The sequence below is a fragment of the Brachionichthys hirsutus genome, chromosome 2 (genome assembly GCF_040956055.1).
Source record: "Brachionichthys hirsutus isolate HB-005 chromosome 2, CSIRO-AGI_Bhir_v1, whole genome shotgun sequence".
Lineage (NCBI taxonomy): Eukaryota > Metazoa > Chordata > Actinopteri > Lophiiformes > Brachionichthyidae > Brachionichthys > Brachionichthys hirsutus.
The window spans coordinates 6,486,127-6,506,879 of NC_090898.1; the positions used below are offsets into that span (position 1 = coordinate 6,486,127).

General features: G+C 41.9%; 1 protein-coding gene across 1 annotated transcript in view; it reads right to left on the reverse strand.

The window, feature by feature from the left end:
• Nucleotides 1-18,246, reverse strand: part of LOC137906742 (TOX high mobility group box family member 2-like) — a 67,293-nt gene extending 49,047 nt beyond the window's left edge. Inside the window, exon 1 of the mRNA XM_068751034.1 lies at nt 18,142-18,246. Coding sequence (XP_068607135.1) covers nt 18,142-18,246 — 105 coding nt within the window. The remainder of the gene's footprint in view (nt 1-18,141) is intronic.
• Between the last annotated feature and the right edge of the window lie 2,507 nt (nt 18,247-20,753).

A 20,753-nucleotide genomic window follows, 5' to 3' on the forward strand; every position in this document is an offset into this window, starting at 1 on the left:
ACACTTCATTTTTGTAGTGGATTAATAATAGCTTTTCTCTGTTTCAATAATACAGATATATCTGAAGACGCACTGACTGAAAGCTAAAGAAAGCAACAGGAAATTTTGTATTAATAGTTAATTATTGGTCTTTGTAACGTCAACACATACAAAGATGTAGTTTGCTTGGATAGTTGGATAATCTTGGTCAAAATGTGTCAAAAAATATTAATGATACTGTTAAAACAAGAGATTTGTATCATTTAAGATGGTAATGGTAATTTCTAATATTAAGGAGGGAACTATTCTTGGGCAAAAATAATAAGTACCGTGCGAAGAACAACGACGTGCACCAAGTTTCTGAAGCTACATCTCCCGTGCTGTCGCTGACTCCCGTGCCAAGTGACCTATTTTTTACCCCGAGGTGCTGCACCTCAGGGTTTTCTTTTTCATCGCCGAACTTCCTGTCACCAGTGTGTGGGTTCGGTTGAACGGTGCAGTTACTGAAAGGGACCAGCCATTGTGTAAACGTCTCCCTCTCAGATGTGGCCACAGGCCTTTGGCTTCCTATCCCAGCCTGTCTCTGTTCATGACTTAGTTCTCTGGTTTGCCTATAATCCAAACCCTCAGAATTTACAGAATCCACCTTTTGTTTACAATAAATTAATCCAATCACCACGCTAAAGTTCAATCAATTTCTGCCCTGCCAGTGACCTGTCGCTCCTCCACTGCTTCCCCACCTCCTGCAAAACATATTTAGCATGGCATCTTATGCCCCCAACACAACACTGTGTCTTTTCTCTGTCTGAAATGCCCAGGATGTGATATATTGTAACTGTGTGTTAGAATGGAGTAATTGTGTTTTGTCCCTTGAGGGAAAGCCTGAGACGAGGAGGAATATCAGCGCAGGATGTCTGAGTTCCAGGCGCTTAAGACGATGCAGTTGAGAACGGGGGCAGCTCGGCGAGATGTAAATGAGCAGCTTGATTTCTTTGCTGTAACTCTATTTTCTGACCTCTCTTACAAAAAAAACCTTTGGTGGCTTTCTTAGCTTTTTAATGTCAAGCTACATTTTTTTTTTTTTTTTACCACCATATACTTTAATAACCACTTTGTCTGCAGGGCAAAACAAAAAAAAAACATTTATGTTTCAAGCCATCCAAAACTTGTTCCAGATGTGTGAGACCAGCTAAAATCCCTTCATGAAAGAACAATATACATTTGGACTTCTAATGATAAACAATGAAATGCCAAAGCGCTTTCCTTTATGTACCCCCCACCTCTCCTCTGGTGTGACGCACAGCACTTCTTTTGTTTCGCCACTCATTGCCTGTGTTACTGTTGAGGGCTAATGCACACAGATCAATAACATTCTTTCCATTTCAACACATTGAGCTAATGTAAAGACACGCAGTTTGAATTGATCCTGTCCTGTCAACACGAAGTTTTAGCAATGTGTGTCTTTTTCCTGCTGTAAAATAAATGGTGTTTAAAGTTAAAGAAAGCTTTTCGCCACAGCGTGCTGCTCATTATCTCCAACCCATTCATGCCTTGACATCTGCATTACACATTGAATAACCGCATGGCTGATGGCGATGTAAGGCAAGGTGGGTGGGAGAGGAAAAGACAAAACACATCAAGATCAAAACAGAACATCTGGCCAATTCATATGAATCACATCTAAAAAACAACTTGTCACTTCTAAATGCCTTCTCTCAGACACTTTAGATATTTTATGATTGGGGGGAAAATCCATCACACTGGCTCAAGTAAAACATTTCTGAAAAAGCTGTAAAATCATAACAGCCATAAAACATGTTAATACACCAATAAAAAGATCAATATAGATTGCAAAGAAATAAAAAAAAATGTTTTTACCCTGTCAGATGAGAACAAACAAACCCAGCAAAATCAATTTCCTCCTCCACAGGATGTCCACCGCATGCAAGGTATTACGACAACAGACGAAAGGTGCAAAAACACCAAGAGTGTTTCGTCTAAGCAAACCATCAATCTGCACTTTTAACAGGTCCAAAGCACAAAGTGCAAACATACTGAATATAGTCTGAAACCTTCACTGGTATGGAAGAAAACAGGAAATAGCTGGTCTCACCCTAAAAGGTCATTCACCATGTGTCACATACTGTGTATAGATTAAGAGAAAGAAAATGATTTCTTAAGAAACACTAATGAAAATTATGAAACAAATAGTTTCCAAACAACTAAAAGTAATAAAGTAACCAATACATCTGTCCATGACGACCTCTGATCCTTCGTCTGCATGTTGTTGGTGCATAAAAAACACGCCGTGCGTCTCTCCTCAGATAAAACCATATAGTGGTCTTCTAATATAACAGAGTGTAGGAGGGAACTCTTTAAATGTTGTGAAGCTCTCGGCCCACATAATACAGTAGGTGCATCTGAGACCAAGATAAAGTGTTTTCCGTGATAACAATGAGACGGCTCTTCTTGGTTGGTTGAACAAAACCCTCAGACTCTGAGAGGCAGAGATGGAGAGAATCAGAGGAAGAGTGCTAGTCTCATTACCTTCCCTTGCAGGCATGAGAGAATATTCATTTTGCTGTGGCAACCAACAGGAGGGCGATGACATAAAAGAAAAATCACATCGCAAAGCCCGCCATTTCATTTGCCATGTAATTAAATCAGTTAAGTGTTATAAAAACATGTAAACTCTGTCGGTGCCTTTGAGTCATTTGCATATTTAATCAGGACAGATTAACTTTAATAAGGCAATGGCAGAGCAGGCCTATTGTGTGCGTGTCACACTCATTTACTTCTGCCATTATTTCCCATAGCCTCTTACGATAACCTTTTATTCTCAATCAACAACCAGTCAAGGCTATTAAGCAATAATCTCTGACTTGTTCGAGGTTTTTCCATCTCAAATGCAAAAATGCTGCCACTGGCACGCTCAACTCAGCCAGTGAAAAACGACTGTCAAGAAGCTTCGTGTTGACACGTGGCATCGGGTGTAAAAGCAAACACATTAGGTGGAGGAAATGGGTATCGCCATCTTTCCCCTGCAAGGTAACTAAGCAGAGAAGACAAATGTGTCTGATGCTCCCAGCCATTTCCTCTGCTCTGTCTCCGGAGAGGCGCTGGAGGAAGAAAACTGGCCCTGCTGCTTAATTGAAAGACATTGCCATAATACAAATAGTGCTAATTGAGTACAGCCATGCAGGGAGACGTGCTGTGAGTGATTTGTGTGTGATAAAGAGATGGTGATATTGTAAGTGGAAATGTCAGACATGATCTCTGACTGCCAGACAGACCCAAACAGCAAAGAATGACAAATAAAGGTTAATTAATTAGAGTTAACTTTAGGTCCTCTCTGTGTTTTGGTGCTAAGCAGCTATTTAATGCAGGTAAATTGCTAAATTAGTTCACCAGCTCAGTGAAACAAACATCATCTATGCCCCTGAGAAATGCTTGCACAAGTAAAACTACATTTTGAACACTTATTCCTGGACTGAGTTTCTGTTGTCAAGATATAATTAGTTGCCTTATTACGATGTAGGGTCATACCTTAGCAAACGTTTTCTTTTTTCTTCATCCTGATTTCTCCAGCAGCAAACACCAGTTTACCCCAGATCGCTGTCTCAACAGCATTGTTAAAGAATAGCAGTCATATGTGATCAGTAATTTTAATGCAAAGCTAAGCATATTCAGGGACTTTTTAACCCAGCCACATTATGAGAGTTAAGTTACGATGTTTTTTTGAACACTTTTTCACAAGATGACAAAACACTGGGAGAAGAGCAAAACATTTCTGCATTAGAATCCATGAATCATACTCGTATATAACATTTAATATTTAACACAAGACCATGGTTTCCATCTTTTCTTGTTAATTAATCAAAGGCATCTTAAATAGCAAAATCAATCACAACTTTATAAGATCTAAAAATTAATTTGGTCACACATTTGAACACTCAAAATTCAACACAATATTAGAATCGCTCATGGAAGATAAATGTTTTTAGGTGTGTTAATTTGATATAATCAGCAATTTATATATACTGTATATATAATGCCAAGATGAAATCATTCTTTTACTGTTATTTTGGGTTTTTTAAAGTTTGCGTTGTTTTTCATAAATGCTACTTCTCCATCTCGATGAGAAAAATCAAGATATTTCCCAGCCACTGAGTGCTCGCTTGATATATAATTAAACCTGACAAAAAGATGTGTCCGCCTGAAAGGGGGAATTACGCAGCATGCTCCTCCATACACTACAAAACATTTACATTCATCTGTGACATTCTCAGTTCTTTCGTCAAAAGACAAAATAAAAAGGTCAAACCGTGCCGTGAACAATGCCAAGAAAGCAGACTGGAGTGGAAAGGCTGTCTCTCTACAGAAGCCATCCTGATGGCTGCACCTTTAATGTTCAGTTTCTCACTAGCTGATTTCTGCTTTTAAAAAATTGCTTGCGCCATCATCTCACTCATATTGTTAACTCTAAAATTAGCTGTGCAGTGTAGCAAGCTGTCAGTACAGATTCAGCTGGACAGGCAAAGCCGCATTGCATTAATTTAATGTTGTAGGAGAAAAGTGCTTTTCCAGGTTTTAGTGCCCCCCCCCCCCCCCTGCTCTGCCTATATCCATGTGCATTAGTGTCTTTTGAGAAACTACCCTTTTCACCAGAAGAGATTTTGGCTAGATTTTCTCCAGCCAGTCAGATAAAGTAAAGCAGGTGTACGTCTTTTCGAACAGTACAATAACATGTGTTTTGTTTGATCAAACAGAAAAGCTGCAGTTTTTCACGTCGCACTCACTAATGTTATGAGTAAGTGTAGATCGTCCTCAGTGCACACGCCCTTTTCACCATCCCACGAGCCAATTTCACTTTTAGCGCTCAAATGCAAGCTTTAATAAAAACCCTTTTCATTTCACCATCAGACCTTTCCAAAGGGGCCGTATGTGATCACAATTTATATTTTACTCACTATTTATCTGTTAAGGGGACTGAAGTTCCCTCTTGAGTACACACAAGGTGAGCGTTACTATGGGGATGCAGAGTGCTCCTCTATGGTCTGCAGCGCTGAGGCCTGTTCCATTGTGGCGAGCGACAACAGCTGTCTTTACCTTTGGCAGGCAAACAGGCTCATTAAGAGTGGCCATGTTTGTTTTTGTGCCTGATACCTAGCCCTAAGCAAACACTGTCATATCTCCACTCCACAGCCTCAACATTTCCTTTTCTATTGTGGCGCTTCAGCAAGTTGAGCCTGCTGAGCACCCCCCCCCCCCCCCCCCAACCCCCTTGAGCTCAGACCCGAGCTGCCAACGGCTCTCAAAGAATGCATGCGTAACTGAAAAATGTAGTTGAGGTCTGAGCTGATGAAATGCTGAAATGCAGCTAGTGTGCTGCTGAGATGCTATGAATACGGTGCTATATACATAATGTCTGTCATTATGCTGCCTGCTATCGCATCTCACGGCATGTCACAAGAAAGCCTTCTTTGTTTGTTGGGAAACGGGTGTGATAAAGGCGGCATTATTTGGTCTGCTCATAGCTAACAGTAAAATCTGTATCGAAAGGTTTCATTCGCATATTTTCTACTCTCTCAGTTCTGAGTGGGGGGGGGGGGCTTGAGTGACAAGGCAGGTTGAATTCATAATGCTTTGACAAAAATCCCATTTAAGAGTAAAATGGCATTGAATGTCATTCCATTACTGCAGAGGGGAAACATGGAACCACTTTAACCCAGAAGGCATTCACATTAACTCACACAAAAACAGCAGGGGCACTATTTTATGGCTTTCCTCTATAATATATGTACAGTACTGCAGCATTTCTGGAGCAGTCGTCCAAAATGTAGTCACTTATTTGATTTCATCCCCTTTTCACCATTTGTCAACCCCCAAAAGTCACAATGCATTTTGAAACGAGTTCTTAATGTGGAGTAATGAGGCTGTCACGGCAAAGCAGTCTGCGCTTGTTTGAATTTTGCTCATGTCATAGATTCAATTAAATCAGCTGAAGTCAGGTTGGCCCCGGGCCACATCGGTAATGGGTGACCTCATTCAAACAATGCTCTGACATATTGAAACAATAAGAGGAAGGGCCTTGAGTCGGCCGTAAAAGCAAACTCCACTCCCAGCGATAAGGTAGAAAAATTACAGTGAAGTCACCAAAGTGAAAGATCCGTGTCGTCACGTGTCCTCTGAGGCTCGTTTTTGTTCTGTCTTTTAGGTGTTGCTTAGGAATTTTCTCATTGTGCGTGTATGTGTGTGTGTGAGAATGTGTCATTAAAACTAACACTAAATCATATACGCACAGTGAATTCCTGAGCCAGTAACAATTGAAAACGAAATTGCTTGAACTTTAGCGATAAGGCTAGCTCTTCAGATATTAAGACAAGCGCAGCTGGTCCGTGTCTCCCGTTGGACGTTTACTTTAGTCTAAACCGATTTATTTGGATTTTGAAATGCCTGGAATCTAAATCATGACACAAACACTCCCCAAGGCTATGTAAACACCATTTCTAGTTCCAGTCCGCAGCCATGCTTTTGAGCAATAACCTGAGAGCCAAGTGCTAAAGCACGCCTCGCTATTGGAAGGGACAGTGTGCTACAGAGAAGGAGCTCCCTTAGCTTACAAGGGGACATATCGCTAAAAGTCGTAGCCTGACTCTGTGTTTGACGAAAAGTCAATCTAACTAAATGCCATGAAAAAAAAAGAACATGGTTTCTTTATTCACCAGGGCCCACGCAAGTACAGTAAACAGACAAAGAGTGTGTGGACCCCCCCGCAAACACGCACATTAACAAGTAACTGCATCTCATTAGGCAGTATTCCCTCTGGCCCTTATTCCATTACAAATTAAAACCCCGGACAATTAGCGGCAAATTGGTCTCAGCTCAAGATTCCGAGATGACTTAATCAGCAGGCTCATGTGAAAACCGCGCTGCGCTGCATTGCTGACGCGCACGGTGAATACCGGGATGGAGGGTCAGACACCGCAAAGTTTACTTTTGAAGACGTGACAACTGAGAATAGAAAGACTGTACACCAGAGGGAGAAAAAAAGTCACCATAACGGCAGAAATAGCTTCATAAAATGTGGGCTATGAGGACGAGTAATTGATAATAAGTGTTTTAGGAGGTCGTTTTCCTACACATTAACTTCAGTACAGAGAAACGACATAACAGACGCAAAGGTTTCGTGCAGCTCTGCATCTCGTTTCACAGCGATGGCTACTAAACGGGATGGGGCAAGGTAACGGCTCTTTTGCAAAGTGGCCTCCTACAGATGGATGGAAGGGTGTGCACAACTGGAAAGGGAATAATTAGTTCAACTATTCCTAATCTGTGGCATCGCTACTGGCCAAGATGGGATGTCAGCTCTATCGAGTTAGGTAAGCTAAAACTATTAAGTAGCAACTTCACTTTGGCAGTCAAACCTGCACTAAAAGCTGAGCCTTGTGAGAATATGGCTCCACAGAGAGAATCCTGAAGGAACATTGATAATAACTGATTTTTATCTGATTTATCACTCTGCTTATGACAAGGACACAAAGCACATATTTCTGTAATTGAACCAATTCTAGTTGATGTAACAACTGACCGTTGTGCCCTTGAAGCTGGAGAGATAGAGAGAGTGATTTGATCGCGCCATGTTCTTGCTCTTGTCACATGACACCATGTCCCATTATATTGTGATGTTGTCATAGGACGAGAGGAAATGAAATGCCTTGAAGCTGTGTGGCAAATGTGTGTGCGCCTGGATGGCGGGGATTTAGAGGTGTAAAGGTGAGCTAGTTTGTATGATCCTGAGCGTGTGTGTGTGGGTGTGTGTGCGTGTGTGTGTGTATGTGAGCGTGAAATAGCAGAAATGGGGGACATTTAGTAGCAAATATAAAAAGGTCCACTAGTAAAAAAAAAAAAAAGGGGGGGGGGGGGGGATGCTAATGTGGATTTAATGAAGCTGATATGAAATGTGTCAAAATTCAAATTGTAATAAAAAAAAATAAGCAAATTGAAGAAACCAATTATTGCATGCACACATATTTCACATGTAACAGCAAAATTTCAGTTTTTGAATAGAGAAAAAAAACACCCTGTTATGTACAGTCTAACGGAGGAACTGCTACATTTTCTAGAACTGTATTCTTGTCCATACCCACAGGACAACACCATGCAGACAGAGATAAAAATAAATAAATTAAAAAAAAGCCACTGGTAAATGCTAGTTCCCTCAACTCCTAAAAGCCTTCTAGCTCTGCCAAAATCAGCAAGCTACTTACATTTTTTAATATAGCTGTTTTGCATTTTTATTCATTTTTATGACAATGCTGATGGTCTCCGAGCTTCTGACCGCTTGTTTCCTGCATAGCGGCAACATGGACAGTAATGTCTACGTCTGAATAAGTGACCATTCAGGTCCTCCTCCACAATGAGGCAAGGGCTTGCTGTTAGGGGAAATTGTGCAAATGTTTGGGGACTCTCAAAGTAATTGGCAAAGGAACACCCTCCCATCATGGTTATTGATAGAGACACATTTTACCATGACAGGTATGATCCCCTCATGAAGCGGCTACACATTGAACCACCATGATGCCATATGATAACTACAGATATGCATGTTGTGTCAGTTTCCAGATGTGTGTCTGTGTTGTGCTATTTGTTATTTATTTAAAAAATGAAAGGGGGGGTTAGGGGAGGGGCTTCCTTGCCCCAGTATCTGTAATCATCGCTGTCTATTACTGCAATAATTGTATCTCACATTAATGTTACCACAAGTACTCGTCATGATGACCTTTAAAACATCCTACTCCTACTTCAGTTCTCATACCATGCAAACTGTAGGACGTTTATGAGCCCTGAGCGACACTAGAGATACTAGTTCGTACTTTTTTCAATGCCGTGGCTTCCTTTAAGTAAAGCGGATGCTTCGTTCAAAACTACCAGGCATGACAGCATTTTAGGGAAAACAGAACATTCATTCAACTCAGAGGGTTACAGCTCGAACCTGCTTTTTTTTGCTGAGGAATACATGCTTTTGATCAAAAACTATAGCCAACTGCAGTTTTAATGAGTTGCTATCATAATCCCAGTGAAGCCTGTAATGACATCATAGCGTGTTTGTCAACACATTATTGTTTTATGCCTTGTGGCAGCCAAATCTGGAGAAAGTTTATTGGGGATTGAAAAATGAAAGAAAATGAAGGTGTGTGTGTACGTGTGTGTGTGTGTTTTAACAAGCCCCCCCACGTCAGTTGAGAATTTCCTTTGTGTGTCCCTGTGTTCCGGGGATGTTGCATGAATGTGCAGTCAGCATGTAGGGTTCAAAAGAAAACAGCGGGCTGAGCTTCTGTCTGTGTGAAAGCCGAGGCGATGGCGCTCTGTATCAAGTGCCATTGTTTGGTAATAGTAAACCTGGGGCACTTGCCAGGAGACATTAGTCATTCATCTAACAAGTTCGTCAAAACAAATCACAAAGTGCTCCGCTGCCGACTTCCTCTTATTGAATTCTGAGCACAGAAGCGCATGTCGTACAGCAAGGTACATGTTTTCTGATGATTTGCTGCCTGAAGTGCAGCTGCCATGTTTGTTTATGTGGCCATTTTCCTGATAGGAAGCCAGCTCATTTGAAAGCATCAGGTCTTTTCTTTTTTTCCCCCCCTCTCTCTCATTTTAGGGCAAGCATGAGGAAGGGAGGTGGAGGGTAAAAGGCAAAGAGGAGGCGATTAGGGCGGAGTGCAATTTTTCAGCATGCCAGCCGTACGACATGATCTCTAATTACCCACAAAGCACTTTGTAACCCGAGTCACAGATTACCAGGCTTAATAAAACATGACTGTCTCTGTTTCTCTCCTTCTTGCACTGCCACAAACATTTGTTCCTGGTTAAGATATTGCCGGTGCCGTGAGTAATGTGTAACCAACTGGCTTGTACCTGCTGCTGCTTTCACTGCACTTCCTCAGAATCCGACGTACGTGGGATGATTGGCTGACTTCATTTAACAAGAGGACGGCTGAAGAAATGCATTTATTTCATTACTTTTCTATTTTCTATTCTAAACTATTGGAGTAATGCCCTGTAGCTCTTTTAATGTCATTTGACTACAAGGGAGGTCGCTATTACATGGAACTCATCTGAACTAGTTTATTATATAAGTGTGTTGTTTTCTATAAAATTACACAACAATAAAAATAAAATAAAAACATTCCCAATAAAATGCAGTGGAAATAAAGTAGAAATGAGTACATGATGGGCATACATATATAGAGCAAAATACTTAGATAAATTCTGCCATTATTTAGAAAAGTGACAGGAGTACCTGTCCAGTATTTCCACGTGCTTGTGGCTTTACTTTACGAAGGATCTGAACATGTCTGTCCACTTTCAAAGCACACATACAAGCACAGATTTACACGCACACATATTTGCTAAGTAAATGTGGCTTGTTGCACTAAGTGCCGCTTCTGGCGATGGTTTTTCACAACCGTCTATGTCATATGTGTCAAACTCAAGGCCCGGGGGCCAATGTGGCCCGCCACGTCATTTTTTGTGGCCCGCAAGAGCTTTGTGCAGACATTTGTTTTTGTAAAATGCTGAAAAGTAAAAGTGAATCAGAGTTGATGTGTATTTGTAACTGATTTTTAATCTGAAAATGGGGTTTTAATGTTAAAATTAAATATTTGTTGCTGACTCCATTCTGGATCTGACCCAGATGATATTCAGTGGTGAGATAGAGACCCCCACCCTACATGACTGTTAAATTCCCTAAATATCGGTCAATAATCAATGGAGATATTGAAGAACAAATTACAGACAGATGCCGGCGATTACATAACCTCGGCGGATATTTTTACAGCAGTAAGGTATCGATATATTTTTAGAACTATGCAATTGCATATGTAATATTTATAATTTAATTAAGTATGTAGTAGTAAATACAGTTATTTAGCAGCATGTTAAGGAGTAGTTACATTTTATTTACATTACATTACATTTACACAATGTTACATTTACAACTGGCCCTTTGAGGGCAACCATAATGCTGATGTGGCCCGCGGAGAAAATGAGTTTGACACCCCTGGTCTATGTGATATTGAGAACTCTATAAAAGATTTCGCTCAAGTTTCCCTTGTCAGTGTGTGTCGCGACTCGGGAGAGTCGCGACACAAGGCTTTAGTTAAGGGAGAAACAAAGTCCCTGATAGCATAATGCCAGTGACGTCATAATTTCCAAATTCCTACTTTTCTTTTCTGTGTTTGTTTTGTTAAGCGAAATCAGTCGTCAATGTGGCTCACGGCCAGATTGAGACTAAATAGGTCAACAGCACAAAGACAGGGCCTCATTCTCTTGCTTTCCCTCTCTTTCTCAAACCACAAGTCTCCATTATCCACTTTTTTCCTTGTTAAAAAATTGCCATTCTTTCACAAGTCTCCAACAACCTCGGAATTTGTCTCTCTGACAGTCTTAAACCAAAGTTGAAACCATTGCAGGTACTTAAACCATGGTATAATCACTGTACTTTTTGTCACTTGTCTCCATCTATTGCAAACGATCAGGGAGCTCGTCATTAGTGCTCAAAAAGACGAACGAGCTCCAGTTTGATTACCTCAGTGGTTCTGTGGGCTCCCACAATCTCTGCAGACTGAAATGGACACAGACGATTACAGCCTGGCACAGGCAATTATTTCTGCCTGCTAAATATGTCACACACAATAAACAGATGCTCCTGACAGACAAAGAACAAAGCAAGACAGCTGAGCGGGGGGGGGGGAACAAATTCAGGATCGCATGGATTAATCTGCCCTAGCCCTCCTCGAGTGGAAACCTCTGGTGATTTACATCAGTGCGTTGTCAGTGGACTAATGGAAGACACCAGCACTGAGGAAAAAGTCAACGCCCTGTGAGTGAGTAGCCGCCTTAAAACATATTGTGATTTAAAATGTTTTATCCAAAACTACCAAAGGTGAGCCTCAGTCAGACACGGTCCGAGTTCTATATGGGTTTGGACCCATTAATTGAACTTTAATTTAGCTGCTGTCCCTTTGGGCCAAGGTGTAAACATGGCAGTGGCACTAGGCCGATAATATTTGTTAACGATATTCAGTGAAAACAAGAGAGGGAAAAAGGCTGGCAAGGAGCTTATAGCATCGCACGGTGTGTGTGCACAGGACATACCTCAGGAAGCTGAGTCAACTGGGAATGTTTATCCAGATTCCAGGCTTTTTCATGTAGGCAGACATACATACTGTACATACCTACGCATGCATGGTGCATGCATACAGACACGGTGGTGACTCCTGATGATTCAAGCCACTGATTCCTCTGTAAATTCCTCTAACAATTACAATTTTCCTCATCATCTTTCCCAACAAAAAGCTTAACAAGATTAAATGACAGTTACTTGGAAGTCTTGTGGTAAAAGAGTGGTCCGAAAGAGGGCTTCGCAGAGCTCCAGGAATATTGTGTGTGCTGCTTAATTTTCAAAACGATAACAGGCTGAAACACACAGGTTTGAGGGTAGGAAGGCAAACAGCTAGGCAGTCGGGCAGGTAGGTAACTATAGGTAGGAAGAGGTGATTTCATACACCAGAGAATTTGCTTTTATCAAGGCAGTAGTCCAGGTTACAGCATCTCTGAGATCCTCTTGTCACTTTATTTTCAGGCCATCGTTATGAAGCCAAAAGTGAAGTGGGAAGACTGTATGGATATCCATGAAAGAAAGAGATCCAAATAAATGGAGGGCAGACAAGCTAAATGCATGTCACATAGGGTGCAGAAGAACGGCAAGGCGCTCAGTCCAACAAGCCTTCAGTGCACCGGGCATGACAGGACCTGTAAGGAGCAGCGCCATCAAGAACATCATTGAAGCATCTGAGAAAGCCTCCAGGCAGCTCTGGATCCACAGGTATTAGTGAGGACCACACGCTTACAGGTCAGCTGGTCTGATGTTGCAAAATTCACCCCAGACCCCAGAACACATCGCTGCTGATGGGTTCAAAAACTGCCAATAAGTTGATTCCGGCTTCGAAAATACACAAATAAATACCAAAAAAAAAAAGTACGATGCGGCTATTCTTTCTTATTTACGTATATTTATGTTTCTTGATAAATGTGAATGAAGGCTTTAGGTTTTCAACTGCTGCTGACGCAAAAGAGGAACTTTAAATGATGTTACTTTAAGCTTGGGGAATATGTGAGAACTAAATTATCATAAAAATAATCTACAGTTTAATGCATGAAGAAATGAATCATCGTAAGCGACTGATAGATGCACGGCATCATTTACTCATCACTTTATCCACCCTAGCGAGCATTTCTTCTGAGTGTTTGCTGTCATTAACAGACATAATCAAAATGTAACTAAACACCCAGAGGCCTACTCTGCAGCAGGTGCTGGCTCTGTTTCTCTTTCTTTTATTTTCCTGCAGTTACAATGAGAATGCCATTCCACCGCCCCATGGGAAGGGTCGGGCTGACTAATGTGAGCACACTAGAGTGGGGCGGCTGGTCTTAATTATGGTAACAGACGCTGAGGGGGACGCACTGCTACCCAACAACAAGCAAGTAGCTTAGCACTGCTTGGGCCAATAATTAGCACATATTTAGACCCCCACCACTAATGACACACACACACACACACTTTCAAACTGTCGTACTCAAAATCATCAAACAAAAAGACAAAGACACACAGAATATTTGAATCGTGGAAATGTATTCACGATGCCACGTGTGGTATTAAAACATCACATGTCACATTTTCTTTCAACTATATGTTTCATCTTTTAGCAACTGTGTCAGAAATCCCCCCAAAAGTCAGAAAAAAAGCACAAAATTAGACACTTTGTGGTTGGGTTTAAAAAGGCTGTTGCAGTTGAGGTTAGATATCTCTGTGCCATATGCTGACTCCGACTCAGCCAACCTCAGAGCCAATTCCAGTTTGAGTGAAATGATTTCAAATGGTTGGAATCCTTATTAAGATTCTTGTGTGCACGTTGGGGTGGAGGGAGAATATGATTTAGTGACTGTTTTTGCCCCCTGCTCGCTGTGTGTCACCAACCCTTAGTGTGGTGTGCACGGCCTTCTTCTGCGTGGGGCTATGACAGCAATTGTGATTGTGATTCTGCAGTCAGCAAAACGCTTGAATGGCCCCGAGTTAGCATGCTCAGGCACACACATAAATGCACTGTCCCCCTACTGGGCCACTGATTACTTCAACCCATTTGACTCACCCATCCTTTGACTCTCCCTTTCTGCCTCACTGCGACATGCCACAGAGTTCGTCATTATCTAACAGTGCCTGCATCAACAACACGAACGCAATGCTGCAGCCTGCTTTAAAGGCAATAGGCAATTTGTCAGCCGTGTTCAAATTAACAAAATAACCCTTGTAATCTTAGCAAAATAAATTATTAATAATAATAATAAGCGTGTCTGTGTTTTTTCCAAGAGCCAGAGGAGGATCAGTGGATGGAAACTCACTGAATATGTCAGCGATGCAAAGCATTGAAACCAATCCTGGGAAAATAAAATGAAAATACTATGATGAGACACTCAAATGATGTGCATGACTCTCCAACTTATCAAAGACAAAGAGCACCACCTAACAAAGTCAGCTCTTCAGTCCACGCTCTGTGTCAGCAGAAGGATATACTGTACAGTATGAGCTGGGTGGGGCCAGGGTGTCTAAACATGGGGCCTTCTCCCGATGTACTCCATGCTGCTGCTGAACTGTAGGCAGCACCTCACCTCAGCACAGGCAGCAACGGTCGCCACTGTTTGGTTAAACTAGCAATGCCTGGCAATCAAGCAATTAGTCCTGTTGATTACACAACATGCATGTTTATATTTTCAATATTATTCTGTAATACATACAGGATGCATAAGTAGCACGCCTGCTATCTGCAGACAGAGTTTTGACATGGCACAGTTTAATATTATCATTGCAGCATAATGCTGTTATTATTATGGTATTGTTCTGTGTGATTTCTCCCGTGTGGCTGTGAGAGAGGAGTTCTAAAAGACAGACACTGAAAGTGAAGTAGAGTGAGTACTGAAAGTATTGAAGCAGACGTCTTCAGGGTTATTTATGGATCTTTGAATCATCTCTTTATGAATTTGAAGTACATGCGTTGCTCATTTATGCATAACTTTCTTTGTGTTTTTCCCCTCCTTTACAGTGCTTAACTGCTCAGTGCAGAGTCTCATGTTATTTCAGCACAAGTCCATGACAGCTGTTGGCGGCCAAATCTGACAAAAGGTTCACTTTTCTTCCTCGCAAGATGTTTTCACTGATCATGGACAAAACTGCCTCCATAGCAGGAGCGATTCATACAGTATTTGGTGATTGCCAGCACATTGGATGAGGAATAACAAAGGAAAGATGAATGCCTCGAGAAGAATGTATGCACATCAACTGTTACGAACGGAACAAGCTACAGCTCCAAATGAGCAATGTGGCAAAGGTTGCAAAGCATTAAATGAGCACATGTGTTCCATGAAGAAAACCACATAAAATTGTTAATTAGCTCAAACTGGTATATGTGATCATGCAAAGCATCCCAGAGTGAGCCAGTAGCACACATAACAGGTTTGCAAATAAACAGGGTGTAAAGCAAAACACCAACACATGCTCCTTTTAGCCAATTAAGTTTGTGTGTGACTCAGATTAACACTGTAAATTTCACAGTGATGAAATCAGAAATGCTCTCTCTGCTTGTTAATTGCTTTTTTTCCTTAAAAAAAAGAAAACTAGATATACTGAGGAGTAATTGTGCTAAATCGCAGTATGATTGCCAGATCGCAAACATCCGACCAAGTGCTTTTTTTTAATGCAAATTGTTCTGAAACTTTTCTAATAATATTATTCCAAAAGAATATTGTCAAGTGAAAATAGAAGCCAACAAATCCATCCCATTAAATCTTCAAGCTCATAAAAATAATCGACCTTAATGCTACGATTAGCCTTTTGCCCCCTACACAGCTGGAAAAAGTGACCTGGGCAGAATTTAAAATTGGCCAACTGGGGCTTTAGGAGATGATTAGGAGTAGGCAGATCTGATCTGTAGATGCAGCACCTGCACGACAAATCAGATGTCTCTCTAATGCAGGGGTGGGCAAACATTTTTACTCGCGGGCCACAATGGGTTCTAAAATTTGACAGAGGGGCCGGGCCAGGAACAGCTGGACGGAGTGTTTGTGTGAACTAATATAAATTGCATTTAAAAGCCATTGCATGAAAGGATTTGGCTGTTTACAGGTACCATTATAGGGAAAAAGGTTAAATGAATGAGGTTTCTAATAAAATTTTATTTAATTATATTATTTGGACAAGTTCGGCAGGCCGTATTATAAAGCCTAACGGGCCGTATATGGCCCCCGGGCCTTAGTTTGCCCATGTCTGCTCTAATGCCACAGTTTGACAAGCTTTTTATGAGCGGATCTTGACCTCGAATGCTGCGCTAACAGGACAGGACAAATGATCCCTGTTGCTATCATCCTCATCTGAATTGTTAGTGAAGGTGGTCAATGTTACACATGGAACGCATGAATGGTATACCTCCCCTTGTTGAAAGAACCACACACACACACACACACACTCCCTCATGCAGAGGGAGATTTTAATTATTCAAATGAACACTTGTAATTTTGAGGCACGCCACACTTTTGCGTCAGTGACAGTAGTTTGTGTCACTTTCTCCCTTTCTGTCATTAAAAATCCACCGGCTTCTGTTTTTAATTCGGGATTCGGCACTGTGCTTACACAAGCATATTCTGGAGAGTACTATTAGCATGGAGGATGATCTTAATTCACTTGACCTACAATCAGATCCCTGTGGATGAGACAGTTATATGAACCCACGTGCATGTCAGATGGAAACCAGCCCCGTGAGTATGTGTTTTATTTAGATCGTTTTCATCTGATCAATTCAATGATTTTTGTCTCATGGTTGTTCATAATTCCCACCTTTTTTTTTTTAAATGACCAAACATGACCAAAGATTACTGTCGCACTATTGAATACCTAAACAGGAAGCTGCTGGTTACTGTTTCCCATTCAGTGACAGAGATTTTCCATTACCCACACAGTGAAATGCAAATATACACAACTGCGTATGACCCCCCCTCATTTCCTACCTGAAAGGCATATTATCAGCAACAGTCAGCCAAAGAACTTCATCCTTGACCGTCCTTATCTGCTAAGAACTTTATCAACATCTGTAGGTCAAAGGTAAGTGGTCTGAGACGTTCGACGCCGCAAGTCTGTTAATTCAATTCAACGGGTTTGAATTGTTTTCCTACTGGTTTCACAGGGCACTTCTTGTGTTTGTGCTCCTCACCAGTACTTTTGCCATGAGCTTATCTTATTTTGTGGTGTTTTATCTGCAATAGACTGCTTTCAATAAATACACAAACATTTCTAGGTTTGCTCCATTCTTTGACTCTTTATAGCAGGATTACTCTGTTTTTTGTGTGCTTTTTAACACGGAATAATATTTCAAGACACACCAGGTTAATAATATTGTTTTAAATACCACCTGCGCACTTGCAATGGAGCCACAAAGCATGAACAGTAAGGTGTCAAAACTTAAGAGAAAGATGGGGCTTCTCTACGAGCCGGGCTCTGCGCCTTCTCCTTACAAAGTAATTAACAGTACATTGCTGGCGCACAGCCATTTAATGGTTGAACCCCCCCCAGTGGAAAAAATCATGTCAGCTCTAAGAAATCATTGAGAGGAGAGAGAGATAATGTTGAAGCAGAACGCAGAGTGGGGCAGTATGGATTCTATACAGCCTATGCTGTTCCACGTCGGGCGGGGACGCTTAATGTCAGCTTTCTGCACAACACAGCTGCGTAATCTCACGGGAAATAACATAATAGCCACGTTGGTTCAGGAAAAAAAAGAAGAAAGTTAAGACACGGCTTTTAAAAACAAAAGTGGATGATTGATAAGGAGTGTGAAGTAAGCAGAAAGGATCTGCCCTGTTCCGCACTAGATCCAGGCTCAGGTCACTTTTCCTTGCTGACACTTGACATTTTTCTGTGTAGCGCTGGAGCCCGGAGAGCGCCTTTTTGTTGCGTAAATGTGTGCACGGCGCGCGGGGCTCGTGTAAAGAGACAGTGTGAGCCCGTAGCCCATTTTCAGTGTAAGAGGACAGAGGCGGATTGTTATTTACCTTGTTCGAGTGGTAATAGTCCAACGAGCTCAGACAACTTGCTTCAGTCGGGAGGGCGCACGAACCCACATTTGCCGGGGGCGCAGGATAAAATCTCACGTCCATCTCAGGTTGTGCGAGACTGAAGGCATGAAATCACTTTCTGCGCCTTGAATCACTGTTGTCTCAGCAACAACAACAACAAACAACAACAAGAACGCCGGGGCAGGAGAGCCGCACAAAAACAAGTGGAGGAGTTTACGCGCAGTTCTCTTCCCTCACATCCGTTCGCGGCCGAACTTCGGCACTAACTCTGGTGATGCGCAGTCCTGCTCAGAGCCCCGCACCAGGACGCGGAACACTCACTCACGCACGCACGCACTCACTCACGCACTCAAAGCAGAGCGCACATTTCATGGATACACACGTGTTGGTAAAACTATCCGGCTGTTCCGCGACAAATGAAACCAAAAAGCTTCAACTTAGATCCTCTCTTTCAGAAACCTTTTCAACAAGCCCATGCGTCTGCTGCCTCTTTGCCCCCCCCCCACCGCGCGCACTGCTCTTAGGACTCCACACGGGCTTTGTTATGGAGGTGCATGTTCTGCCACTGGTTCCAGTAGAGAAGTGGAAAGAGACTTCCCTCTGCCATGCGACCTCTGCCGATAATAAACGGGTAAGAGGAACGGATGGAGAAGGGGGGAGGGGAGATGTGGCTGCCTTGGCAACCGCTCTCCTTTTCTGCAACTGCGCGCCTCTGATTAGCTGGAAATGTAGGAGCGTGCACGGCTGTGCGTTATAAAGCGCGCCCTACTTCCATCGGCGCTTCATAAAGGATTCCATCTGGGTTATTGTGCCGAGGCGAAGGGAGGAGGTTGCAGAGTATATATCTCTGCATTTCGATTATGTTTTTGTTTATTTATTTACCTATTTGTATTTTTTATATCTGCATGGCTGCAAATTGAAGCTGGTGTATTAGATGATGACGTCACCTGATCATTCAAAAACCTGTCACAGCTAAATTAACGGAGAAAAGCCAATGCGCTCTTATTTTAACTTCATGTCAATAAGTAGGTTAAAATAAAGACGCGCATCTCTATTCAAGCAAAGCAAAGCAAATACTTTATTTATTTTTTATTGTTTTGATCGTTTATAATAATAAATTGGCATTATCAGTAGGTCTGTAAATAAAGTTGATTTAGTCTTCAACCACACTGGCATAGATAATTAAGTACAAATTAAAACCTTTGTGGAAAACACACACACACAATGCAGAGGCAGGAATAAGCACAGCGAGGTTTCATCTTGTATTGTCATGCAGTGCAAATGCAGGCAGAGAGAAAGCCCGGCCTGTAAGAGCTGCTTCTGACAGCTCACTGAATGTGATGGATAGCACACCCTTGCCCTGTGATGTGCATGCACATTTGATGTTGAAATGGCCTATCCACGGCACCATTGTCTTTCAATCATGTCAAGGCAAAAGTACAGAACAGAGCACATTTTCTGCTGCCGAGCCCCATTGCTTATGCCACAGTTTGCCGCACAATCATTGCGACTCGCCTGAACAGAAAAGCTGGAATGTGGCCTCCTGGTGCAGTTTTGAAAAGGTAGTTTGATCTGTTTTTAACATTGAATAATAGTATTGATCACTGCTTAACAGTTTTACAGACAGGCTTTAATAGTTCAGCCTATAGGGAGAATGTAACACTGAGTTGGGTACAACAGAAAACATAGCAGAGCCGCGTTTGCCCCCACTGCTGCAGCTCATGCGAACGTTCCCTACTGCTGCACTTTCGGCTTGTCCCGTGAGGGGTCGCCACTGCAAATCAACCTACTCTTGAACATTCCCTAGCTTCAAAAATTGAAACACTTGCTCATTATTTTGAGCAGATTTATTATGTTACAGTGCAGCCTCTTTATTTTTACGCCGCCAGTCCTGGTTGGTAGGATCAGTCTGCCACTCTGCACTGGCCCAGCACACAGAGAGTTAACCACATGGCTCCGTGCCATGGCTTCATGGGAATGGAATGTGGAGTGCTGTGTGTGCAGGGCTTCTTTCCCAGCATCCCTCACTGCCTCGGCGCATGCTAATGATCAGTATTATTGAAGCACAATTGATGGGCTAGCAACCAAACAAGAGAAACTAATTACTACTAAGGCTTTATTGTCCTTTAATTACTGAAGCTCTATGGCAATTAGTGCTGCACAAAGACACAGCCTACTTTAATCTCAAATAAAATGTGATGCAGATGGAAAAAAAAATTGGGAGATGAAAGGTAGATAAGATAATTTGGCTGTCAGTTTGTCCTGCAGCAAGGAAGGCTGATTTGAGTGAAGCGATGAGAGAACAAAAGAAGTGCTGAGGACTGTGCTATGTTTAAAGCAAAAATCATCTCAAATCTCAGTTGCATGGGAAACTTTCATGACCTTGGGTAGAGCTAACCTAAAAATAAAAGTGAATGTTGGACATCTTTCTCAAAGTTTCTGCAGAAAACCACAAATCAGTTTGAGATGTTTTAAAATTATGACTTGCAAAGCTCTTATAACAATAAACTCTATAGTTTGTTTCACTCTGACATGAAGGTTTATTTTATATTACGGAGAAAACTGTGCAGAGCTGGCGTGATGAGCGA